At 31.6% G+C, this 10,490-nt stretch overlaps 2 protein-coding genes across 2 annotated transcripts; both read right to left on the bottom strand.

The window, feature by feature from the left end:
• Positions 1-4,055: 4,055 nt before the first annotated feature.
• LOC123723457 (sterol esterase TGL1-like) lies at positions 4,056-6,254 on the bottom strand. The gene is made up of 2 exons (XM_045686101.1): positions 4,496-6,254; positions 4,056-4,402 (listed from the first exon to the last, which is right to left on the bottom strand). Exons 1-2 carry the CDS (start codon positions 6,252-6,254, stop codon positions 4,056-4,058), a joined length of 2,106 nt encoding a protein of 701 aa, XP_045542057.1.
• Positions 6,255-8,586: 2,332 nt separating this feature from the next.
• On the bottom strand, positions 8,587-9,967 carry LOC106719763 (lipase 3). Its single transcript, XM_014514204.2, has one exon. It carries the CDS (start codon positions 9,946-9,948, stop codon positions 8,587-8,589), a length of 1,362 nt encoding a protein of 453 aa, XP_014369690.2. The 5' UTR covers positions 9,949-9,967.
• Between the last annotated feature and the right edge of the window lie 523 nt (positions 9,968-10,490).

Below are 10,490 nucleotides of genomic sequence, written 5' to 3'. Positions count from 1 at the left end.
ACCTTTAAAGCAACCAAGTCTGAAGGAAATATGCTTCTAAACCTTATAAGATCTCCGGATAACTCCTTGAGACTGTAATATTCCTTAACCTGAAAGTTGAGCGTAGAAAAATATCCACTTTGTTTCCATTTCTCAAAATGGAAACAGAAAACGTCGTTTATATTGGTAAACCGTTTACATCAATACATTGGTTAATAAAAACATCGTTGAAATATTTACCATCCTTAGTAGGTAATTAGCGCGTTACAACTAAATAATGTCGTAGCGGGATAAAAGTGAAGTAGCTATCGGGGTCTTCTGGCGTTTGACGTCAAGCTATAATATATGGTTATTATTAGGAATACAAACACGTGCGGTCCCTTCTCACAACTATGAGGGTTTGCAATAAGTGTGTACAAATGTACAACGTTGTCGCCCATAATAAATATTATTGATTCACACCGCTGACCAATACTTTAATCCGTTGTTATAATTCCATCTCCAATACAAACATATTGCTTACAACTGGGGGAGGGTTTTATTAAGGGTGTTGCACATGATTACATGCACGCATTTTATGATATATAATATTTTATACTTACATAAGCATTTTTTTAAATAAATTTAAGAAATTTTTATATATACATATTTATTTACCATTACATGAGAGAGAAAGAGGGTGACAATAACAATGTTAGAAACAATCCTAAATCTAGGCTCAATTTAAATTTACCATAAACAACTAACAGCTGTATGATAAATAATTTTCAAGTAACATTTAACAGTTAATACATTGTTGTTAGCTACAAAGTTAATAGGTAATGTATCAAATTTCATTTATGAATGTGCATTAATGCGCTTGCACTTTAGACCCAGTCCGGATGTAGCTTTGGCTCTTATGCCACGTCGATCGCGATTCTTACAGCTTTTAGTTTTGTGTTGACCATTCATTGCTGTTTTAAGAGACTTTTTCTGATCTCATATACTATATTTTTATTTTTTGTGGATGATGTTTTTATAACAAACATATAAGTGCATGGTATTAAGCGGTTTGTACTCAGTGATAATTGATTTGCTACTCTGAATAACTTTTGTTTAATGTTTTTTGCTAAGAATCCTATTTTAAAGAAATTAATAACCAAAAAAACCTATTTACATTTTGAGTGTCGAATGTGTGAACCCTGCTGTATTTGCACAAACATTGAAGTCCCACCCTCCACTGTGGAATTGCAATATTTAATGTTTTATTTTGCAATAAAAGTGGGGAATGCAGCTGTGGTGCATTAGTTATGCCGGTGATAGCTCGATAGAAAGGTCTTTTTAGGTAACAAATAATGTTGATTGTTTTTTTTTTGCATTTAATTTTTTATTAAATACATTTATCCTAATATATAATACAATACATAATTTACATTAATCATTTTGAATGCTTTATTATACCATCAATATAAATTAACTTATATTAATTTTTAAATGTCTTGAAAATGTATCTTTAAGTTTGGTTCACATATTTTCATGAAAGTAACTGACATAAAATTTAAGAGACTCAAACGAGACTCAATGTCAGAAGTTATTGCGAATTTCTAATAGTACAATTTATTTATTCCACAAAAATATTGATAAAAATAGTCCGTTACATCCCCATACAACAGCCGGGAAAGCTAAAAGGCGTCATCTTTTATCACATCTGAGAGTTATCACCTCTCATTTATCATGTTTATCAATAAGCCCTTTGCTGTATCGATCCAAACGGAGAGGAAGGTACCTTTTCGTTGTATGTTATTATTATTTGATGCGGTAGCGAACGGCAACGGTACGGTGTAGGGTGGGATGTTGGGGGAATTGTGTGGTGCGAATCAAGTGTCAGACAAAGCGAGTGAGTCAGCGTTTTGAATATATTTGTTATTATTATTTTATTCGCAAGTTTTTTGGTTATCTTAACAGATTATTGATCTTAACAATGATAATAGTTATATATCTGTAAATATAATTGCAATAAACATTTTTCATTTAAAAAGAAAACCTATTCTAAGCACATTAAATGCCTTGTACAACACCAGCAAATGGATTATTTTTATGCTGTCTTTCCTATAAAACTGACGTAGGCATAGATATTTCCATGAAAGAAAAAATACAAAACAGTTAAAGTACGACAAAACCTTGTGACACTTTTTTGACATTGGCACTAGTGAGTTGTCTATATTTAGTTTAACCACAGACGTCCTTGTAGGTTTTTAGCTACATCATCTTACTAGCATTATAAATGCGAAAGTTTGGTTGGATGTTTGAAGGTATCTCCAGAACGGCTCAATGGATCTTTGTGAAATTTGACATAGATGTAGAATATGGTCTGGAAGAACACAAAGGCTACTAATTATTTTTTTAATTCCGCGCGGACGGAGTCGCGGGCGACAGCTAGTTATTTCATATTTAGGTTAAGTTTCTAGATATTTCTATCATTTGTCTATAGATAATAAATCAGTAGTATAACGTTCCATGATACATAAATTACGGGTTCTACATAAATTAGTACAGATAACTCATAAATTATTGATTATGTACAACAAAAAGTACCATAAATTCAAGGTATTAATCGCCACTATAGTCGCATTCTTATCTCAGTCTAAGTTGAAACACCTGGTCTAAGTTGCCGTCTAAGTTACGATAGTCTTTAATGAGCTAACAATTTTGTGGTATTGAAAAAGGAAAATAACATCCTACGTGAAATATTGATATAGATTTAATTAATTAATTAAATAATGAATAATTAAAATAAATGTTTTCGACGTATGAAAGTATTTTTTTTTCTAAATACATAACATTTTATCTCATATCTATCTCATAATGATATAATAGTCAATATATGCAATAGGCACATGCCACATTTGCAGTCTACGGCACACAAACTGACCATCCACACGGGAAATCATCAACGTATGTTCGTTAGTACTGTCAGTGTCAGTACAGACACCTGTACACAACAATTTTTTATTGCTGTGTACCAATTTCAAGTTTCATACTTACTGTTGGTTTCTGAGACTAAAACCTCTGTATGTAACATACTCTGTCATTACCTTTGACAAAATAGAGATAACAAAATATTTTAAACGGGGATTTGTGTCTCAGGAACCATCAATTAGTTTTTAAAATTATTTCTTATGTCGGTAAAAGTAGATAAAAAGTGCTATTAAAGTATCAGAGGGAAATTAAAAAAAAAGCTCAAAAAATATTTATTACATTCATTAGAATAATACTTCTTTTCTCATTGCTGATTTAATTATACTTTCCTTAAATTTATTTTAATTTAAATTATCTTAACTTATTTAATTTTATTTTATATTAATTTAAAATTAAATTTAAATTTTTGATCCTACAGTTAAATTATTTTAAATAATTTTGTGGGACATAGTTGTATTTTAGGTTAACATTGTATATATAATAAATAAGTAAATAAATAATAAATAATAATTAAGTCAAAAATGCATATGTCTGAAATCTGCCCATCGTTGTTGAATTTTTAGGGACAGGACTTGGCCTGCGCTCGCATTGAAAGAAGTGGCAGAATGGCAGCTCTTTGCCTAGTCCGTTTCCCTATACTTAGTCCTTGTCAGAAAACGAAGAAGACATTTCTAGGGTTTGATGAATTAAAACAATACCTTAATATGAAAGTTTTGTTTGTTGGAAATGGATACAATACTTAGGATTTTATTGCAAACAGATGAAAGAAAAAATTACATATTTCATGTTTTATAAGCATTTTATTATTATTTTATAAAACAATAAATCTAACAACACACATAGTTTTATGTTTTCATATACTGTTTGGATATTTTTGTACAAGAGCTTCTTACAAACTATATACTAGCATCTTAATGGCATGTAATATAACACATTTTTATAAATTAAAAAAAAAAAACTAAATCGTAAATTATAACTTTCTAGTATTAACTCGTAAATAAGAAGCAACATTCGGGAAATGAAAAATGAACCACTATCTTTTCTAATATAGTAAATATATAAAGTACGCGTGTTGGTAACAAAAGTGTTTTTTGCATTGCATTGGCCAATTTCGAATATTAAAATAATTGATCCAAAACATCAAAAACATGTTTATATACTAATTTTGGGGCGTTAATGCCTAAAACAAAATCAAGGTGATTGAATTCAGTAGAAGTTAACTGCACTACATGATGGGTTACTGTATTTGTAAGCTGTGACATTAAATTTAGAATATCAGGCACTGTGGATAGCCAATCGTTGTGCGAGTTAAACAACGCCATAGGCAATTTAATGTCACGTAAGTGATATTTTGGTGGGGAGACTGTGCCATATTTTTTAAGATTAAATGTAGATCCGAAGTCATACATTTCAAATTGACCGCTTTTAATTAGTTGACAAAAATGTAGGATTGTCTTCACAGAACCTCCAGTTTTCATGTTTATTAAAATATTTTTCTTGTGCCTATTATTTTTTATTGCTCTGCCTCCATCAGTAAGCAAAAACAATGGATGCATACAAAGAATAGCATCTTCTTTGCAGAATTTCTTTCTAGCAACTCTCATAAATGAGTCTACTGGATTAAAACTACGGTCCCCTAAAATCTTAACTGTGGCGTTGTGATCTAAACTCTTAAATTCTGAAAGAAGGCGAAGCGGACCTTTAGCTTGCTGCATGAATACCAACGGTGCTAATAGAATGACAAAACTTAAAATCGTGTTATAATGCGGTGATGTTGATAAAAGAACCATCAATGCAGTGGCCCCCATTGAATGAGCTACCAAAATTATTTGGCTTTTTACAGAATTTTTTTCTCTAATGTAATCTATTATAGAAGATAAGTCGTACAGCCCAATTTCATGCCATGAAAAGTCCCAGAATTCAGCGGAATGTATACTTTTACTCACATGTGCTCTAGAGAACGCATTTCCTCTAACATTTGGTAACCACACATCGTATCCAGCGTTGATCAACTTGTAAGGAAGAGAATGTTTTGGTCCCAGTAAAATCCAATCTATGGAGCTTCCTAGCAAGCCATGTAGTAAAATAACAGTTTTGTTATTGTTTCTTCCTGTGAATTTTGATTTTGGCTTTATTCTGTGTAGAGTTAATAAGTATCCATCAGGAGTTACTACAGTATGAATTTCTGCTTTGTATCCATGAATATTGACTAAATCTAACTGAACCGACCTGTCTAACAATTTCCCGCTAAGGTTATCAATTTTTTTACCTTTACTAATTGGTAGCGACATTCTTCTTACTATAATAGAAGGTCCTTTGCTAGTTGTTCTTGTTAATCTCTGAGTTGTTGAGGCCTTTGGTATTCTCAGAGTCGTTGAGGTTTTTGGTATTCTCAGAGCTGTCGACGTCCTTGGTATTTTCATAGTCGTTGACATAACTACTCTTGTTGGTGTCTTCATTGTTGTTCTCGTTGGTAATGTCATTAGTGTTGTTGCAGGTGTTCTCGTTGGCACTGCCTTTAGTGTTGTTCGTTTTGTAACTATTATTGGATTTGGTGACACGAAAACTCCTACTCCTGATTTCTTGATTGTTGTTGGTGTTGTATTTTTTATTGGTGTTGTTTGTCCTTTCACTGTCTTTTGCGTTTTAACCGTTATTGGATTTGGTGACACGAAAACACGTCCTTTGGGAATCTTGACTGTTGTTGGCCTTGTCAATTTTATCCATGCAGTTGCTTTTGTTGGTGCTTTAACTGTTGTTTGTTTCGAGACTATTATTGGGTTTGCTGACACAAAAATTAGTACTGCTGGTGTTTTTGCTGTTTTTGGCTTCCATATTGTTCTAGGTGTAGTTATAATCTTTGACGGGGTAAAATTTGTTGGCGTTGTCACAATTTTTAACTTTGGTTTCAAAGTCATCATTGTTGTTGACCCAATGACCGTTATTGGCTTTACTCTAGGTGGCTTTGGTAATGACCATGGTGTTGTTTTTACTTTTGCCGTTTTTATTCTTTTTGATGTACTCACTATCTTTGGCGTTGTTACCATTGTAGTTGTTGGGCTTGTCTCTGTAATATCTGTTGTTTCTGTTTCAGTGTATGGGGTGGTTTCTGTTTCATATGTTGATTCTGTTTCTATTTCTGTAAATGTGATAGTTTCCATCTCGGGCGTCGTTTCTGTAGGCACTTTTGTCGTTTCGGTTATTTCTTCTGAACTTTCAGTTACGTCAATTGGTAGCATAGTTTTATCAGAAAAAGGAATGTAATGTAAAATTGTTTCAAGCGTTTGGTTAACAAATTCCGCATAAAAATCTCTCATTTCTTGTTTTTTTGTATTAATTTCACACGATAGGCTTTTAGCCGATGCCTTTATACTATTTATTGCATTGGTTATTTCATCAGTGAGTCTACAAAAAAGATTTGTAAATATACTTGTATCAAGTGCAGTTATTTGAGATGTTAAAATTAAGAGATTAAACAATAAGCAGAACATTACTGCTAGAGACATGATCAAGATTTGAAGACAGATGTTTGATTAGGTTCTTAATTAGCGTTTTTTATTTTGTTGATACTCAACTACACAATGGAATAGTTTTAAAATAATAAAGACAGATTAAACCCAAGCAATTCTTCATGTATACATTTTAAGGTCTGGTATTTGTACCAACACATTGGTTACTTTTTGATATCTTATACGAAATATCAGTATTTCTATAAAGACATATTGATTGTTTGATATTATTACATTATATGAGTAAATATTAATTATTACAAGTAAAAAGTTTTGTTAATATCTATTTTTTAAATGCAAGTTTTGTTATTTTACAGGTATTTAGACAGTAGAAACTATGTCTCTCGCTTACTATAGATAAAAAATAGTTATATTCTGTTTTGGTAATTTTGCTGGGACAAACATAATTTTTTTATTATTTCGACTAAAACCAAAAATTACATTATTGATGCGTTTTTCTCCTTAAAATATGAAGGAATGTTTTTACCTATTATGATTTTGTAACAAAAGGAGAGTAACGATGTATTGATTATTACATTATAAAAAAAAAGTATACATTCAAATTTATATTCTTAGAAATACGTTATTATTAATATGTAAATTGCTAAAACAATAAATTCTGAATAATTTTCATCAATCGGAATGAATGCAAATTGTTTTGCAAATTATTATTTTTTAATCTTTGCATTTCCTTTTTCACATCGTCGCTCTTTGTGTGAATCATAAGCAAAACATGTTCGTTTCTTTTTACTCTTTGCAAATACTTTAATTTAATTCCTTTTGTCTTTATATTTTATATAAATTGTATTTATGTATATTAAACTAGCAGTCGCCCACGTCTTCTTCAGCAGGGAAATAAAACAAAAAGTAGTCTATAATATTCCAGTGTGCATCAACCTTCCCTTCAAAGTCCCGTCAAAATCAGTCGGGTCGTCCCGGATATTACCCGGAACAAAATGTGTATTGCGGATACACATTTTAAAAATTTACTTTTCTATTACAGAAATGCAACAACATATGTACGAAATATGCATTTCTTCCATATTACATTCAGATACTTCAATATTATTATTATGTGAAGATTTTGAAATGTTACATTGGTGGTATTAATTAAGCCAAATTTTTTAAGAAGAAATTTTCTACTTCACGCTAAGTTGATAAATCCGTGTGTATTGTATATAAGTATATATTGAATCCACTTCTTTAGTAGAACAACAGTCATTTGCATTGGAAATATTTGCTAATATTTTAAAATATATTTCTATTTTTTAATCGTTAAGACAAATTAATCAACAGATGTGTAATGCTGTTATGAATTTCGGATTCACCTTTCGTAGTAACTTATAAGTCATAATCGTATTTGTTCATTGGTAATATATTCTGATATAGTTATTATAGTTAAGAAGCATGATAAAGTGATAACAAAGGAATATATTTAAAATAGTAAAACATTTAAAGTTGATATGAAACGCTGCAGTATGTCCGAATGTCTACGGGCGTCAATGATAGTCCCTTTGTTATTTATGTAGCACTGTCAGAGTAGTAGCATTTTTTTTCGGAAAAAAATATATAATCTTGCGAATTTTATTTGAATTCTTAACAGCATTGTATTTATAAGATATTTTATACATTGCATAGAATAAAGATCATTTTATTTTGTCTTAATTTTATGTTTCTATAAAAAATTAAGACATCTTATATATTTTGACTAATTTCTATAATAATTATTATTTCCTAGGGGACTAAATTTTTATGGTAATACGAATAAAACTCGTATCATTTAGATATTTCTAAAAAAGTTTATTTATTACAACTCATCCTGCTTTTTATAATCTATAGTGTTGTATGTGTACAAAAACTCGTGTTTTTTGAAAGTCTACACATTTAACGTTTGTAGAGAGTTAACTAAAATCCTCAGAAATAGGTACAGCTCACTAAAACTTTTCTCATCAGACGAGAGAAGCAATAAAAAGAAAGGTATTCCTTTAACACCGATCTAATTCGTTGCGTTGTTTTAAGGGAGTCATGAAATACTTTACAACTTAGAAGAACCCGGAACATATAATTATTTTTGTCACAAGCAATAAAATAATACATTGTTACCATTCTAAAACAACTAGCTAAAACCCCTATTAGCTTTCTATACTTCATTTAATTTAATCACACTCAAAGATAATCCATTCTTAATATAATCTATAACTTTTCTAAAAACTATTATATCTGCTTTCGGTCCCCAAACAAACTCTGTATGGCTGAAATTGTTGTTACGTATAACAAAGTGATCAATTGGATTTGAAAGTCCAAAGTACAATTTTTTTACGTCCGGTAAAGGCGCCAACCAATCTTCACTGGAACTTATCAACGCAATAGGCAGACTAATCCTATTCAATGGAAACTCTGTTATGACATCACCAAATTTATGAAATTTGCCGTTTCTCGTTAATTGTGCGTAATGTGAAATGGTATAAGTCGAAGTGCCCGCTGGTACATGATTAAGTACTCTGGTTAATAGATTTTCATCCCACAAAGGTCCTTGAAGTATATCACCCGCAAGATAAAATAGCGGATTCCTACATAGTACTTGAGGTCTCGCGCAGTGTCTTGATGACAACCATTCTGGGGTTATTTTTGAAGGCATAAATTCACCCGTACTCATTACTTGTTGAAGCAGAGGTGGCCGAGGCGCAAAGGGACCAAACATTCTGAGAGGCCCTTTGCTATTTACCATGAAGGCTAAAGGCGCTATCAATATTCCTATTCTGATAAATGTATTAAATATTGGAGACGTTGACAATAAAACAAGCAAAGCAGTAGCGCCCATCGAGTGTCCAACGAAACTTATAGGATCGCTAGTATTCTTTACCAATCTGATATAATGAATGATTGCTGGTAAATCGTATTGACCCATTTCTTGCCATGAAAATTTCCAAAAATCTGAATTGTTAATATTTTTCGACACATGTCCTCTGGAGTAAACGTTACCTCTTGCATTTGCGAGCCATACGTCGTATCCAAGATTGGATAGTAAATAAGGTAATGATTTCTTTGCACCAAGTAAAACCCAGTCCGCGGAACTACCGAGCAATCCATGATGTAGCAACACTGTATTGTTCTTCACATCTGCACTTCTTTTTGAACGGGCTGCTACTATGCGATGTAGTGTCAAAAGGTAGCCGTCTTCTGTTAAAACAATGTGCGATTCGGCTCGTCTTCCGTGCAGTGTAATAAGTTGAGGAGTATCCATCGACGACATTGGATCAGATCTTACTTTATAATGGAGAGTCTTAGTCGTGTAAGCGCTAAGTGGCGGAGCTTGCTTGGCAGTTCTTTTCAGTGTTTTCGTAGTTTTTGTATATTTTGCAGTTGCATCTTGCCAGAAATATGTTTTTCTCGGAAGCGTTGTTATACCTTTCTTTACAGTCTCGCGATTTTGAAAAAAATGTGAAAGTCGATCTCCAACATTCCTAATGGTGTCCAATAAAGTATAAGCAAAATCTCCCATTTTCTCTGAAACGAATCGCAGAAACCCCTTTGCACAAACACTCTTATTATAAGAAAAGAAAATAATAAAAAATATTAAAATAGTCCTCATGGTCCGGTCTGTACACGTTCATGAACACTAGCTGTTAGACATGAACTAGTAAGAGTTTGTTTTACTTTAGTTATAACGGAATCTAGTTAATAGTTGTAATGTTTATGTTACGATACAGAACAATGGTAACACATCAATTGTCACACCCACACAAATGACGCTGTGACTGTCCGCAACCACATTGTTTCAGAAGTGAAATGTTTCATAACACTTTCAGGCGTCCAACTACTCTATTACAAATAATATTTCTAGGTTAGACTTTGTAATACCATGCTCATAGATTAGTATTAGTAATAAGTATTATTAAACTTGTAATCATACAGAAACAAATTAAAAGCAAGCGATTTTATTATGTTAATCGAATAATATTTTCATTATTTCGTTGGTAGGCTTACATTACTATATATAATTATTTATGTAAAAATTATATAATGTTTAAGGTCTACAAAATT

This window comes from Papilio machaon, chromosome Z (genome assembly GCF_912999745.1).
Source record: "Papilio machaon chromosome Z, ilPapMach1.1, whole genome shotgun sequence".
Classification (NCBI taxonomy): Eukaryota; Metazoa; Arthropoda; class Insecta; order Lepidoptera; family Papilionidae; genus Papilio; species Papilio machaon.
This window is presented reverse-complemented; position numbering and strand designations above follow the sequence as displayed.